General features: G+C 42.6%; 1 protein-coding gene across 1 annotated transcript in view; it reads right to left on the bottom strand.

Moving 5' to 3' along the window:
- Positions 1 to 16,414, bottom strand: part of LOC115103073 (tyrosine-protein kinase Lyn-like) — a 21,547-nt gene extending 5,133 nt beyond the window's left edge. Inside the window, exons 1-8 of the mRNA XM_029623690.2 lie at positions 16,296 to 16,414; positions 3,045 to 3,181; positions 2,699 to 2,753; positions 2,436 to 2,541; positions 1,949 to 2,047; positions 1,691 to 1,794; positions 1,343 to 1,492; positions 1,024 to 1,176 (exon numbers count right to left, since the gene is read on the bottom strand). Of these exons, the coding sequence (XP_029479550.1) occupies positions 1,024 to 1,176; positions 1,343 to 1,492; positions 1,691 to 1,794; positions 1,949 to 2,047; positions 2,436 to 2,541; positions 2,699 to 2,753; positions 3,045 to 3,176 (799 nt within the window). The 5' untranslated portion in view covers positions 3,177 to 3,181; positions 16,296 to 16,414. The remainder of the gene's footprint in view (positions 1 to 1,023; positions 1,177 to 1,342; positions 1,493 to 1,690; positions 1,795 to 1,948; positions 2,048 to 2,435; positions 2,542 to 2,698; positions 2,754 to 3,044; positions 3,182 to 16,295) is intronic.

The following is a 16,414-nucleotide window of genomic DNA, read 5'->3' as shown; positions in this document are numbered from 1 at the left end:
GGGTTACAAAGCGCAGTTTGGCGGGTCATGTTTCGGAGGACGCATGACTTGACCTTCGCCTCCCATGCCCGTTGGGGAGTTGCAGCGATGAGACAAGATCGAAATTGGGGAGAAAAAAATGTGCAAGCCAGTCAAGTTCTTACACGCGGATCTCGCGAAACAGGAAAGGGCCTTCCCCCAAACTGTTGCCACAAAGTTGGAAGCACAGAATTGTCTAAAATGTCATTGTATGCTGTAGCATTAAGATTTCCCTTCACTGGAACTAAGGGGCCTAGCCCGAACCATGAAAAACAGCCCCAGACCATTATTCCTTCTTCACCAAACTTTACAGTTGGCACTATGCATTGGGGTAGGTAGCATTCTCCAGGCATCCGCCAAACCCAGATTTGTCCGTTGGACTGCCAGATGGTGGTGTGTTATTCATCACTCCAGAGAACACGTTTACACTGTTCCAGAGTCCAATGGAGTTGTGCTTTACACCACTCCAGCCGGCGATTGGCATTGGGCACGGTGATCTTAGGCTTGTGTGCGGCTGCTCGGCCATGGAAACCCATTTCATGAAGCTCCCTTACAAACAGTTATTGTGCTGACGTTGCTTCCCCAGGCAGTTTGGAACTCGGTCGTGAGTGTTGCAACCAAGAACAGATTATGTTTATGCGCTACGCACTTCAGCACTCTGCAATTCCGTTCTGTGAGATTGTGTGGTTTACCACTTCTTGGCCGAACCGTTTCCACTACACAATAACAGCACTTAGAGTTGAGCGGGGCAGCTCTAGCAGGGCAGAAATTTGACAAACTGACTTGTTGGAGAAGTGGCATCCTATGACAGTGCCATGTTGAAAGTCACTGAGCTCTTCAGTAAGGCACTTCTACTGCCAATGTTTGTCTATGGAGATTGCATGGCGGTGTGCTCGATTTTATACACCTGTCAGCAACGGGTGTGGTTTAAATAGCCGAATCCACTAATTTAAAGGTGTGTTCGCATACTTTTGTGTATATATAGTGTATCTTTCATTGACTCACCCATCCACACTTCTCCAAACTGTCCTGCTCCCAGCTTCTTCACCATCTTGATGGACTCCTTGGAGATCTCCCAGGCATCTTTGTCCCATGGCTTCTGAGCTTCGGGTTTATCACACGGCTTCTCCAGCTTTCGACAAAGACCATCTGATTGTTCTGACAATCACACCACAAACTGATGTTGAGACATAGCAGCATGGCCTTACTATATTTAGACATTATATTATTTTAGTAAATAGAGAAGTTGAAGGAAGCCAAGAGAAAATGAAATGTCTTAGTTTTGTGCAACATTACAGGTGGGCTCAAATACAGTGGTACTCACTGTAATAATGTTTTATCATGCTACCAATGTCAGGGAATGTGATTTTAGGAGAGATGTAGAAGCCGCCATTATCCAGCGTACGGATCTTATAATGTTTTACAGCGTTTATTCCCTGGGCATCCACATCTCTAATAGACATGGAATAACTTCCTGATGAAGAGAAACACAATCACTATCACACTCATACATTCAGACATCCAAATGCAATACAGTGAATAATATATAAAATAATAATATATTCCATTTAGCAGCTGCTTTTATCCAAAACGACTTAGTCAAGCGTGCATAAATTATTTGACGTATAGTTATTTTCATTAGAGAGACATAGTTCATCCAGTGGGTCCTTACCTTTTGATGTCTCACTCTCACGAATGAGGTAAGAGCCTGCTTTGTTAGCAGGGGCCAAAAGTTGTCTTTCTGCGTCCTTCCTTGTAATATCCTTGAAAAACCATCTACGCAGAAGACAATATTATAGTGACACAATTTATACATCCAATCTTCCCCTGAAATGAATGAAATAACAGCTGTGCTTCTATTAACGGAGAATAGAAAGCCTTGTTGGCTCTGAGAGAAATGTGCAAAAGTCATTATGATAACGACACTCACTCCTCTGTCTCCATGGTGTTGGCCTCGGCAACATAATTGGAGGGTATGAACCCTTCTTTCTTAGTGGTCAGAGACCTAGCCTTCCACCATTCACCATGCCTGAAAACAGTTATGATTCATGATGTCAATGAAGGAAGGGACACAACAATCTACTCTTAGGGGAAAAAAAGGGTTCCAAAAGGGTTATTCGGATGCTCCCATAGGAGATCCCTATTTGGTTCCGATGAGAACCCTTTTGGGTTCCATGTAGAACTCTCTGTGGAAAGAGTGCTACATGAACCCCCAAAGGGTTCTACCTGGAACCAAAAAGGGTCCTCCTATGGGGACATCCAAAGGTTCTAGATAGTGTACTATTCAATGATGACACTGTAAATCATCTTTGTATAAAATGCTTGCGCAAACAATATTCCTCTTAGTCCAACATTGTGTTGGTTTATGTATAAAATCCAACACACTCAAATGTAATATATGGAGAACAGGCACTTACTCTTCAAGAACCTTAAGCCTTTCGCCCTTCTTGAATCCCAAATCGTCTGCATGTATTGCATCATATGGGTATATTGCAATAGCTATTTTACCAGAATCGCTTTGCTCTGTGTTAGAAAAGAGAGACAGTGGGAACACACTTCTCTTGCAATCAAATGTTATTGGAATATTGCAATACACTGCAAAAGAAATGGAACCATCATACAATATTTGCTCTGCATCATTACTGTAACAATGTGCGATAAAGAAATGCAACAAGCATACCTTCCATTTTCATGAATACCTGACCAGGCAGGAGACCTCCAGGAGGTGAGTTACGCTGTATCAAGATATCATTTCGTATCAGAACTTCTGGACAGTAGTTTGACAAAATGTTATGGTGTTATTGTGCTAATCTATGAAAAATAGTTTGTATCTAAGGTGAAGAGATGGTGAAAGAGAGAAATGTGTGCTATTTCACCCATTTAAAAAAATAAATAATAATAATACACTTTTCAATATTTGAAGATTCATCAACAACACACTTGAACCAATTTTGTCAGTTGTTTCGAGGTCAGGGATTTTTGGTAGTGATTACAAAAATACTGTTTCGCCTGAAACTACTACTTACTGTAGCACTTGCTTTAATGGAGGTGCGATCTCTCAAATTTACAGTTTGATCGGGACGTACTGGCTGTCGGTTCTTGCCATCAAGCACACCTCCATTCAGACCGGCATTCAGCTTGGATTTTTTACAACCCATATTGCCTATTGGGATAGACACAGAAGCTAGCTTAATGCATTGACCTCATCTTTCTCATTGGTTCATACCACAGACACACAGCATTTGGAACAAGGCTTAACTATTCATGATCTCTATATTCCTGCAAAAGGCCCATAAGGAAAGAGGGATGGGAAACATAACGAAGATGACTATCAAGACTCATACATCAAACAGAAGATTAACACTGTGTGTGTGTGTGTGTGTGTGTTAGAAGTGTTCATGACCGACTGTACACAAATGACCACTGCTCATAAACACAGATTACTTGTTATTAAGTAAAGTAGAACTGCAGTAGTTTGGGACTAAGTTACTATGACAGTGGACAGCAGAGTTTCTGACAGTGCACGGATCAGGAGTCAACTGTGCCAATACACTGTAAAATATCTAACTATTTATTTGCTGTAGTATTGATAGCACACAACCTAGCACAGATCAAAGCCTCACTCACTCATTTAACGTTTATTCATTCACAAACATTAACAGGCATTATCAAGTGTTTTTACTTGTTTAAAAAAAATGTCCTTCTGCATTGTTAGGCTTGGAGATGACAAATGATTCGATTTTCAGACAGTGCACATACATAATCTGAGCAACAAGCCTGTATAAACTAAGTATGGATCTTTTGATTTAGGCTCTTTGTCTGAACAACTGGGCTCAGTTAGACATGGTCTCTTGGGAGGTAACCTCTCCTGTACTACACCACTTGATGCAGCGGTGTCTGCAAATGAATTTACACCGCAATATAGAAGCAAGTGAGTTTTGAGCAGCAGTGGTCGTGTACAGAATCTCACTCACTCACTCACACAGTGGAGTTTGGAGCACTATACTGTAAAGGTCACAATCTTAGATATGTTACATTGTCTGCTGTGTAGATTTATACCATAGACATAAGATACAGGTAGCGGTTGTCTATCTAACAGCAGAAAACAGGGTTGTATAGCCAGCTCACTGAGGCCAGGGGTAACGCATGATTTTCTGTCACAACACGTTCACACATTCCAATGACAATGCTCCGTGTCCAGGGGAAGCCACATCATGAGCTACAAAATAATATAATTAACACAGTAGGCCTATTGCTTGATCCTAAACTATTGTGTTACTAACACCGAGGGAGAGAGAAATCTGAATTTATTAACTAGGCCAGTCAAAATTAGACTGATGTAAGGTGTTCTTCTTCCTTGACGAAACTGAACACATTTGATGTTTCCTCAAACTTTGGACCCCTAAAACAAGGCACAACATTCATTTGACCTAGTCTTGTCTTTCATGTACCCCAAATGGAAACTAAATCAGAAACTAGATGTACCATTCAAATTAGAAATGTCCTTGTTTTGCATTGTTCTCCAATAATGAACATCTGATTTGCGAACTATGGCATTTGGTTGTACTAATGCACTGTTGTTGAATAATGAGGACAATGCATTAGACCATTGAGCAAATATATATCTATGACTAAAACAAATCATTCAACACCTCTAGTGCTCTGAATCAAATGCTGAAAAACAAACCTGACCACTGTTAGGTGCCACAGTGCTGTGGCTGTATTTCTAGATGATGGACAGGATACAGGTTAAAGCTCCAGACAGATTAAAATAACTATACAGAGGCTACGTGCTACTGTGGCTTCTGCACACTTCCTCATTTGACAAGCAACTGCCTTTTGCAAGGAAAAACCCTCTCTGCATAATGTATTTCTCAACCAAGTCTGGGGTTTTGGTTTCATGACAACTATTATTCTATTTTCTTTAGGAATTAATTTAGTTAAACATGCAAAAAGTTGAATTACATTGAATAATGTTGAATAAATGCATATATTGATGAAAATAAACGTAAAGATGGAATCCACAGTTGGCGGAAACAGCGCCACTGGCCGCCCCACCACCACCACTGTTGCCTTTGCTGCCGAGCTGAGGAGCATTACACAGCAGGTAAAACAAACGCAGCACTTACTGTACTCGTCTATCGCGCGAGCAATGATGTCTGAGGGGGGGGAAAAAAACAGTGTTTGTTGTTTGCAGTAACTTATTTAGTTGTTTTAATATTGCAAACGGACGTGGCTGTTTCACCATTAAGGACCCCAGCTGTAAACCTTGCCTCACACACTTGGATAGGCCTAGATTAGTGGAGGGCACAGTGCGTGTGGGCCTGTGCACAGCAGGTGTGTCAATCACACCCATAGACTTCGCATCCTTGTACCTGTTCCAATATGGTGTTTATGGTGTTTATGAGAGCACAGCATCTCCATTTTGAAGTAGTCCATTTTCTTCTTCTACTACTTCTGAGTTGGCAAACAAACTGAGGTTGTATACTGTCACCTGGAGTGGGTTGTTTGAACAGGTATAAAGCCAAGTTTGGAGATTTACTGGCAATTACAGTTATGAAATGTTTGCTCATGAGTATAATTAATTTGCTGATCCCTCCTGGTGACCTGGATGGAATTATGTGACCCTTCCGTAACCCATATCTATCTCGATAACCATGTTTATGTGACAGGTTAAAGGACATATTCATAGCCTGTTATACATTGAAAAGTATTAGTAAGTTCATAGTATGTGAGGATCTTAAAACATCTAAGGTTAAAAAGATGCATTCAGTATTAGTTGATAGAGATTGATAACATTCATATAATTGTGTTAAAGTTCAAATCTGTCAAAGGGTACGAATTGTGAGAGTAATGTGTAAACGTTATATTGATTACTTTATTTTGTGGTGCCTAAAAGTGTTAATCTGTGATCTACGAAATGCTTTTAATCTATGAGCCGGAGATCGATTGCTCTGGTCTCCACCCATATTCCTGGGGAAATTCGTGGTCTTTTCTCATTGAACTAAATGTTGATTTGAGAATACAACACCGTATCACTCTCGTGATTATTTCTCCCCTGTTTTCAGGTACTTTATTGATGATAAAAATAGTAATTTAAATGTTATAACTAGCGAACATGTCAAGAGTGTTTAAGGTGTGTTTTAGTAACGTCTTGAGGAAGTTAGAGTTAAGTTTGAAGAGAGTAATATTAGCCCTGCTCGGTTGAAGTGAAGGATAGCATCGTACTGAGAGTAGCTGCCATTTTATGTCGATTGTGAATGAACGTGCGTGTTGTTAATAAGATATTTTGCTGTGTTATTTGTATAATGGGTTTTCTGTTATGTAATGTGTTACTTTTGTGAAATGATTGAACTAAATGTTGACTTGAGAATACAACACCGTATCACTCTCGTGATTATTTCTCCCCTGTTTTCAGGGGCGTAACATTTTTGGAGGCTCCGCTGAGATAGCTGCTCAGATGTCCAGTTTCCACATCCTGGTCGCTGAATTCCGAGCCAGCTAAATCTCCACATACCAACTCAGGCAGGCTGCAGTGAGGAAAGTGTTGCTGTTTGGAGGAAGTTGGAAGTTAGTGGTTAAGTACGTGTCAACTGAGGCCATTGATCGACCATCAGAGACAGCAAGGACCATCTAATTCAGAGTCAACTCCTGCACAGTAAAAGTTCCTCCTGTTCTGTCAACATGACAAGCGCCTTGGAAGAACTACAGGAAGAGGTAGTAGGAGAATTACACACCCTGACTAAAGACAAATTACTAGAGATATGTGATTTCCTTGAAATATCAGGCGAACAGAGAAGAGATGTTAAAGACAAATCCCGCATAGCATTAATGACTCGCATTATGATGTTCCTTGGAAGAGAGGAAGTCACAGAGTTAGAAGATGGCGGCATGTCGGAATTGTTGCTACTTAGAGACGAAATGACAGAGATGATCAGTGGCAGAGATAACAAAACAGGGCAAGTTGACCATGATATTGAACCAGCCGGAACACATCACAGAATAGAGGAACTGAGAACTGTAACCCCACAACAAGGGGTGGGAACTGAGCAGATTACTGCAGCCAAAGCCAGTGATTCTCTGCGTCAGCCCCAACACCATGCCAATCTTCAGGGGAGCGTGCCGCTCTCACCCAATGCACAGCCCAGCTCATACTGGCGCAAAGAGTTTAAAATTTCTGGTCAGATAGGTGAACCGGGCCAAAAAGAAAAACTGATTTTTTCCAGCCTTGCCCATCAGATTGAAAATGGACTTAACAGAGGATATCCTGAGGTAGAAATAGTAGACGCAGTAGTCAGGGCTATTTCTCCAGGCTCACAGCTACGCAGCTACTTGGAAGGTAAACCCCAGCTAACTCTTCCCACACTTAGATGTATCCTGCGTTCCCACTTCCAAGAGAAGAGTGCAACAGAGCTTTACAAACAGCTAGCTTCAGAAGCACAGCATAGCAAGGAGACCCCTCAAAGCTTCCTGGTGCGTGTTTTAGATTTGAGGCAAAAAGTACTGTTTGCATCCCAGGAGTCAGAATCAGGGCTTAAGTATGACCCTGCTCTAGTCCAGAGCATGTGTTTTCACACAGTCCTTACGGGTCTCCAGAGTGACAGTATCAGGATAGACATGCAGCCTCTCCTGCTAGAGAGCGAAACATCAGATGAGGTTTTGCTAGAGAAGCTTAACATTGCTTGTGCTAATGAGAGAGAAAGACTAAACAAAAAGCGTTTTAATGCCCCACAGCCTGCTACAACTGTAAGTGTAGTCCAGTTAGAGGATATGCCATCTGCAAAGTGTTCTGTGAAGGAAGCCAAAGCTACGATACCCGCAGAACTGTTAACAGAGTTAGCTGAACTTAAGACAGGTGTAGCTTCTCTTAAAGGTCTCAGTGCAGAGATTGCTCAGATTAAGGAGACATTACAGCAGCCTATGTTTCAGTCACAGCCTTGTGCCTATGCCCCACCCCCAGTTAGGAGGCCAGATAGGGACCCCCAGCCACCTGTTTCCCAGCAGCAGTATTACAGCAACTACAGTCGGTCCCAAGCACTTGAGCCTGCACAGCATCAATATGCACCTAACCGGTATACCAACCACTCTGCTCAAGCTCCAAGGAGGTGTTTTGTCTGCCAGCAGGCCAGAACAGATGCACGCTGCACACACTGCTTCCGATGTGGGAGTGGAGAACATTTTCAAGCTGGATGTAAAATCCGGGGAGCCAGACCATCAAGGGAGGCCCCTTTAAACGGAAACGGGTTACCGCTGAGGGACGAGTGTTAACCGTAGCTACCAAAAAGTCCCAGAAATGTGCAAATTGTGCCAGAGAAGAGTCATTTGAGAACCTGAAACAATGTTCATCATGTAAAGAGACACTGTACTGTTCCAAAGTATGTCAAAACCAACATTGGACTAAACATAAGAAAAATGCACTCACCTGAAAATTGACTCTACCAGTGAAAGGTTTTCCTGCACAGAGAAAAATGCCCACTCTTTACCATCCCTAGCTCAAGGTTGCCACCCCCGTAAGGTCACCTCGCTAGTCGGCAGACAGTGCCTTATTGAGTGTCACCTGAATCGCCACCACCTCCAAGCTTTATGGGACACAGGCTCTCAGGTATCGGTCATTGATGAACGATGGAAAGAGGAATCTCTCCCAAACGCAAGGCTGAGAGATGTTTCAGAAATCCTGGACTCACCTGATGATCTAAGGTTGACTGCAGCAAATGGGACTGAAATGCCGTACCTGGGATGGATTGAAACAACTTTTCGTCTAGCCTCTGAAACTGACCAAACAAAGGAACTGATCATCCCAGTGCTGGTAATAAAAGGCTGTCACCTATCTCATCCCATCATAGGTTTCAATGTTATCGAGCACATCCTGACAATGACCGAAAAGACTAAACTATACAGTACAGTAAAAACAGCTTTCCCAAGCCTCAAAAGAAACAAGGTGAGGGCTTTTATACAGGCTGTTAGCGCAGAACAGACAGATGAATACGCAGTGAAAACCAAGAAAGAGAAGGTTGCTGTACCAAAACACAGTAGCATTCAGATTGAGTGCCGTGTAGTTTCCCAGCCTTTCAAAGATGACATGACAATGCTTTTCCAGCCAGACCTGAACCCGCAGTGGCCAGATGACCTTGAGTTATTTGACACACTAGTCAGAGTCAGTAAAGGTGTTTTTCCAGTTATCCTGCTTGATGTCTCTAACCCCACTGACCACGACATTGCCCTGCTAGGACGCACAATCATCGGTACAGTACAAACCATTATGACTGTGTTACCTGCCCAAGTCTTTGAAAAAACTGTCACCTCAGCCACAGTGAATCACACCAGCGTTCGAACCCCATGTACTGCTACTGAACAGTGGGATCCACCAGTAGATTTAACTCACCTAACCGAAGAACAGAGAGAGGTTGTTAGGCAAATGCTTAGAGAAGAGTGTCACTCCTTCTCCAGATCAGACAATGACATTGGCTGCATTGAACGATTGAAAATGACTATTTCTCTAAAGGACTCTGAACCAGTAAAGCGCACATACATGTCAGTGCCCAGGCCACTGTATCAGGAGATGAAGGGTTACATTTATGACCTCATAGTCCAGGGCTGGGTTAGGAAGTCAAACTCTTCATATTCCTCACCTGTCGTGTGCGTTCGTAAGAAGGACGGGACCCTCCGGTTGTGTATAGATTACAGAGATCTGAACAGAAAGACACATCCCGACCGCCAGCCCATCCCTCGGGTCCAAGACATCATGGACAGTTTAGGTGGTAATTCCTGGTTCTCCCTCTTAGATCAGGGGAAAGCGTATCACCAGGGGTTCATCTCTGAAGAAAGCAGACCACTGACAGCATTTGTGACACCGTGGGGACTCTATGAGTGGATACGTATGCCATTCGGCCTCATGAACGCTCCTGCAGCTTTTCAGCGGTGTATGGAGGAGTGTTTGGAAGGGCTCGGGATAACATCTGCATTCCTTATCTGGACGACACGCTAGTTTTCAGTAAAACATTCAACAGCCATGTGAATGATGTGCGAAAAGTTTTGCAGCGTCTCAGAGAGTATGGCATTAAACTCAAACCAAGTAAGTGTGATCTCTTTAAACCCCAGGTCCGTTATTTGGGCAGAATAGTGTCTGCAGAGGGCAGCCGAGTTGACCCAGCCGATTTTGAAGCAGTAAGAGCATTGAAAGAAATCAGACCAGAGACTGTGGGCCAGCTCAGAAAAATGCTTGGTTTACTCACTTACTACAGACAGTACATCAAAGACTTTTCTAGGAGTGCCAGCTGCCTGTATGACCTCCTGAAAGCAGATTCAGAGAAATTACCTGAACACCCACGGAAAACAAAAACAAAGAAAGTAAGTCATGTGGTGCCCTCAAACAAGCCAATCCTGTGGACTGACCAGCATCAACAGGCACTTGAACAGCTGATTGAGTGTTTGCTTCACCCACCAGTTTTAGGTTTCCCTGATTTCACTCAGCCATTTGTTGTACACACTGATGCGTCACACCAAGGCTTGGGAGCAGTTCTTTATCAAAAGCAAGAGGGGAAGCTTAGGGTCATTGCTTATGGCTCTCGAACCTTAACAGCAGCTGAGAAGAACTATCACTACCACTCGAGCAAGCTAGAATTTCTAGCTCTAAAATGGGCAATCACTGATAAGTTCCATGACTATTTGTACTATGCTCCGACCTTCACTGTATACAGCGATAACAACCCGCTCTGCTACATTCTGTCTACTGCAAAACTGAACGCAACCACTTCCAGGTGGGTTGCAGACTTGGCTGATTTCCACTTTACAATAAAGTACAGGCCAGGCAGAGAGAACGGTGATGCAGATGCTTTGTCAAGGATGCCACTGGATGTAGTCACTGATGAGAGAATGTTCTGAGGAGCTTCCACCAGACACCATCGCCGCCACGATACAAGCAGTTGAGGTACAGAAAGAGGCTGTTGTACCTTGGTCATTTTCAGCTGCATCTATGTCAGTATCAGCTGAAGGTGAGACAACCACTGCAACAACCAGCTCGATCCCAAAAGATGGGATTAGAGAAGCACAAGAATCTGATCCAGTCATCCGTCCTGTGCTCAATTTCAAACTGTCGGGTTCCAAACCGCCAGTTAAAGAGCAAAAGAAATTCAGTCCAAAGACAAAATGCCTATTCAGAGAATGGGACAAATTGACAATAGACAGTGATGGCATTTTGTACAGAATCACTACAGCCCGCAAGCAGTTAGTTCTACCAGAGCAGTACAAAGGTAAAGTGATGGAAGAGTTGCACAATAACATGGGACACCAAGGTACTGACCGCACTGTATCACTAGTACGTGACCGCTTCTTCTGGCCATATATGCAATCTGACATCGAGCACTATGTGACTAAAACTTGTAGCTGTGTCAAGCAGAAAAAGCCAGCCCATGCAACAAGAGCTCCTCTGACAAACATTGTGACAACACAGCCATTTGAACTGGTATGTATAGACTTCCTTCATCTCGACAGATGCAAAGGGGGATATGAGTACATCCTCGTGATTGTTGATCATTTTACACGTTTCACTCAAGCCTACGCCACCACATCAAAGTCAGGTAAAACTGCTGCAAATCTCATCTTCAATGACTTTGCCCTGAAGTTTGGGTTCCGTCCCGCATCCACCATGACCAAGGGGGAGAATTTGAAAATCAGTTGTTCCATCAGTTAAAGAAACTCAGTGGCATGGCGGGGTCCAGGACAACACCCTATCACCCGATGGGAAACGGTCAAGCGGAACGCATGAACAGAACATTGTTGCAAATGTTAAAGACACTAACTGAGACACAAAAGTCAAATTGGAAGGAGTCTCTGAACAAACTGGTTTATGCCTATAACTGCACCCGTTGCGAAGTGACTGGCTATTCACCATTTTATCTTCTGTTTGGGAGATCACCCAGGCTTCCAGTTGATATGCTCTTTGGATTGTGCACAGAGGCAGGTTCCAGTAACCAGCGAGAATACGTGGAGAACTGGAAACGAGGGATGGAAGAAGCATACGCCATTGCAAATGAAAATGCTCAGAAAGCCGCTGAAAGAAGTAAGAAGTACTATGACACTAAAGTTAGGAGTTCAGTGCTACAGCCTGGCGAGCGAGTTCTGATTAAAAACCTGACACCAAGAGGAGGACCAGGAAAACTCCGTAACTATTGGGAAGATACAATTCACACAGTGGTGAGACAAATGGGTTCAGACCTGCCGATTTATGAATTGAGACCAGAAAAGGGTAGGGGACGCTCCAGGGTCCTGCACAGAAATCTGCTCATGTCCTGTGACCACTTACCTTTTGAGACACAACCAGAAATGACCAAAGTGGACAAAAGTCAGAAAACGAGGAGACACCAGCCTGCATCACAGACTCTAGATTCTGATGAAGACAGTGGGGATGAATATGACCTTCATCATGAGCCGCTACAGGTTCCCACATCTCCTACAGTACCTGAGGAGAGGAATGCTGAACCAGCGAGAGAGTGGGAACACAGGCCCCCAACAGTGAAACGGACAGTTGCAGTGCCAGTCCCTGATACGCTACCAGCACAGCTTCTTGTTGAAAAGCGGCTGGAGGAGACAACAACAGTTAAAGACCTGCCTGCTGAGGAGAGTAACTTGCCTGCTGAAAATTTGCCTGATGATCGTCCACCAAGTGCCTTTCCTTCATATACTGATGCTTCTGAACCTGAGGAACCAGCCTACCAGCTGCCACAAAGAGAGAGACACCCTCCAAGACGTATCACCTATGATCAGCTTGGTATCCCTTCCTGCTACAGTATACAGCCACAGCCACAGTTGTTCCCTGTCTACTCTGCACCAGGACTGGTTCCATGGCTGCCATCACTACAGCAATGTTACTTTCAGCCACCTTACATGTATGGGCTTCAGCAAACATGAGGCTACAGAGTTGACATGTTTGACCATGGACTACTGTCAGATTTCACAGACTGTCAAAAGAGACAATTTACAGACTATGCATATAGATCATTAAAATTGATGGACTGTTGATCAATAGTATGAGAAATACTGCTTATGTTATATAGCTGGTCAACAGATATGGACTGTGAATATAACTTGTTAGTTATATTTGAACTGTGACCCTTGACCTCTGCTCAAGTACTATCTTACAGAAGATACGAACTGTTGAAGAAGACAATGTTGGTAATGTTGGGACAACATTTATTTTGTCGGGAGAGTGTGACAGGTTAAAGGACATATTCATAGCCTGTTATACATTGAAAAGTATTAGTAAGTTCATAGTATGTGAGGATCTTAAAACATCTAAGGTTAAAAAGATGCATTCAGTATTAGTTGATAGAGATTGATAACATTCATATAATTGTGTTAAAGTTCAAATCTGTCAAAGGGTACGAATTGTGAGAGTAATGTGTAAACGTTATATTGATTACTTTATTTTGTGGTGCCTAAAAGTGTTAATCTGTGATCTACGAAATGCTTTTAATCTATGAGCCGGAGATCGATTGCTCTGGTCTCCACCCATATTCCTGGGGAAATTCGCGGTCTTTTCTCATTGAACTAAATGTTGACTTGAGAATACAACACCGTATCACTCTCGTGATTATTTCTCCCCTGTTTTCAGGTACTTTATTGATGATAAAAATAGTAATTTAAATGTTATAACTAGCGAACATGTCAAGAGTGTTTAAGGTGTGTTTTAGTAACGTCTTGAGGAAGTTAGAGTTAAGTTTGAAGAGAGTAATATTAGCCCTGCTCGGTTGAAGTGAAGGATAGCATCGTACTGAGAGTAGCTGCCATTTTATGTCGATTGTGAATGAACGTGCGTGTTGTTAATAAGATATTTTGCTGTGTTATTTGTATAATGGGTTTTCTGTTATGTAATGTGTTACTTTTGTGAAATGATTGAACTAAATGTTGACTTGAGAATACAACACCGTATCACTCTCGTGATTATTTCTCCCCTGTTTTCAGGGGCGTAACATTTACATGTTCACACTAGTGGAAAAAAGTACCCAATTGTCATACTTGAGTAAAAGTAAAGATACCTTAATAGAAAATGATTCAAGTAAAGGTGAAACTCCAAAGACTCCAACACTCAGACATCATTTACAGAAAGCCAGGGGCAGACTCCAACACTCAGACATCATTTACAGAAAGCCAGGGGCAGACTCCAACACTCAGACATCATTTACAGAAAGCCAGGGGCAGACTCCAACACTCAGACATCATTTACAGAAAGCCAGGGGCAGACTCCAACACTCAGACATCATTTACAGAAAGCCAGGGGCAGACTCCAACACTCAGACATCATTGACAGAAAGCCAGGGGCAGACTCCAACACTCAGACATCATTTACAGAAAGCCAGGGGCAGACTCCAACACTCAGACATCATTGACAGAAAGCCAGGGGCAGACTCCAACACTCAGACATCATTGACAGAAAGCCAGGGGCAGACTCCAACACTCAGACATCATTGACAGAAAGCCAGGGGCAGACTCCAACACTCAGACATCATTGACAGAAAGCCAGGGGCAGACTCCAACACTCAGACATAATTTACAGAAAGCCAGGGGCATGCTCCAACACTCAGACATCATTGACAGAAAGCCAGGGGCATGCTCCAACACTCAGGCATCATTGACAGAAAGCCAGGGGCAGACTCCAACACTCAGACATCATTTACAGAAAGCCAGGGGCAGACTCCAACACTCAGACATCATTGACAGAAAGCCAGGGGCAGACTCCAACACTCAGACATCATTGACAGAAAGCCAGGGGCAGACTCCAACACTCAGACATCATTGACAGAAAGCCAGGGGCAGACTCCAACACTCAGACATAATTTACAGAAAGCCAGGGGCAGACTCCAACACTCAGACATCATTGACAGAAAGTCAGGGGCAGACTCCAACACTCAGACATAATTTACAGAAAGCCAGGGGCAGACTCCAACACTGACATTATTTACAGAAAGACAGGGGCAGACTCCAACACTCAGACATCATTTACAGAAAGCCAGGGGCATGCGCCAACACTGACATTATTTACAAATGAAGAATGTGTGTTTAGTGAGTCTGCCAAATCAGAGGCAGTTGGGATGACTAGGGATGTTCTCTTGATAAGTGTGTGAATTAGACTATTTTCCTGTCCTCCTAAGCATTCAAAATGTAATGAGTATTTTTGGGTGTCAGGGAAAATGTATAAAGTGAATTAGGAATGTAGTGAAGTAAAAGTAGTCATAATCAATTACCCCAAAAAGCTTGTATCCCGGTTATGAGAAAGCTGGATAAAATGCCTGGGATATTCTGATCTTAGACATCTTACGCAGGCTTAGTTACACATATCATGGGTGTTATGTGATGTTTCATCTGATTGTCAAACAAATTACTTCAAAAAGTAGGCTACCTGCACAGTTTGATCCACCATAATTCCATTACAATTAATTTTGCTGATACTCCTTACTGGACCATATAGCCTACAATTAAACACGTTTCTGATAAGACTTCAGTTTGTCTTGGGTGCATATTTTATGTGTTTGAAATACTGTCTGCTTGCACAGCATTGTCAAAGATAACACATTACAAGTGCATTCAGCATTTTCTCAAGAGATGATGAAAAATCATTCTCCACTCCTGTTCCTGAGACATTAACATTTATTATATAAATTTACTGCAAGAAATGCATAATTCTGCAGGAGTTAATATGCAGGAGTTAGGCTTAGTCAGTGTTCATATTTTAGTTACTATTCCATTTAACCCATATGAACTTAAATTCTGAATATTCTGTTTATTCATGGTACAGGGATACTCATGAGCGGGATATCAAAGTTGCATGTAAACCGTTTATCCCGAATAAGACGTTAAGCGGGATATGAGCTACTATTCAGAATGCTGTGCGCATGTTAACGTGGTCACAGACCACACCATCGGGAAATCTGAGCCGGCTGGAGGAGGTGATGGGAACCTGCTTTTAAACCCCCATATTTTTCGGAAATAATGTGTCACTTCCTAAAACATGCAACATTTAAAAAATAGGCAACGCCCTGGTTTGTACAGACAGACCAATTTCTTTAGACAGATGTTTAAGAACAATTTTAACTTGTGCATTCGGCTCAGTGGACCGTATTTACATTTTTTTTATAGCGAAATGTGGACAACGTTCCCAAACAAATTGACTAGCGTAATGTTTATAGAAATACAATTAAGACTTGTTTGATTAAAAAAACTATAGACAAAGAAAATAAATAATATAGGTTAATAGAACACATAATAATATAGGCTAGATTTACCTGTCAAATTTCACTAGTTGGAGAAGCGACTGAGCGGCTAATTCAAATAAAGACAAATGTTAGTAATCCTCAACTTCCGTATGTCTTGCTCGTTATTAGAGCTGCCAATGGACTGTGAA

The sequence above is a fragment of the Oncorhynchus nerka genome, linkage group LG20 (genome assembly GCF_034236695.1).
Source record: "Oncorhynchus nerka isolate Pitt River linkage group LG20, Oner_Uvic_2.0, whole genome shotgun sequence".
NCBI lineage: Eukaryota > Metazoa > Chordata > Actinopteri > Salmoniformes > Salmonidae > Oncorhynchus > Oncorhynchus nerka.
The sequence above is the reverse complement of the archived record's forward strand: the minus strand, read 5'-3'. Positions and strand labels throughout refer to the sequence as shown.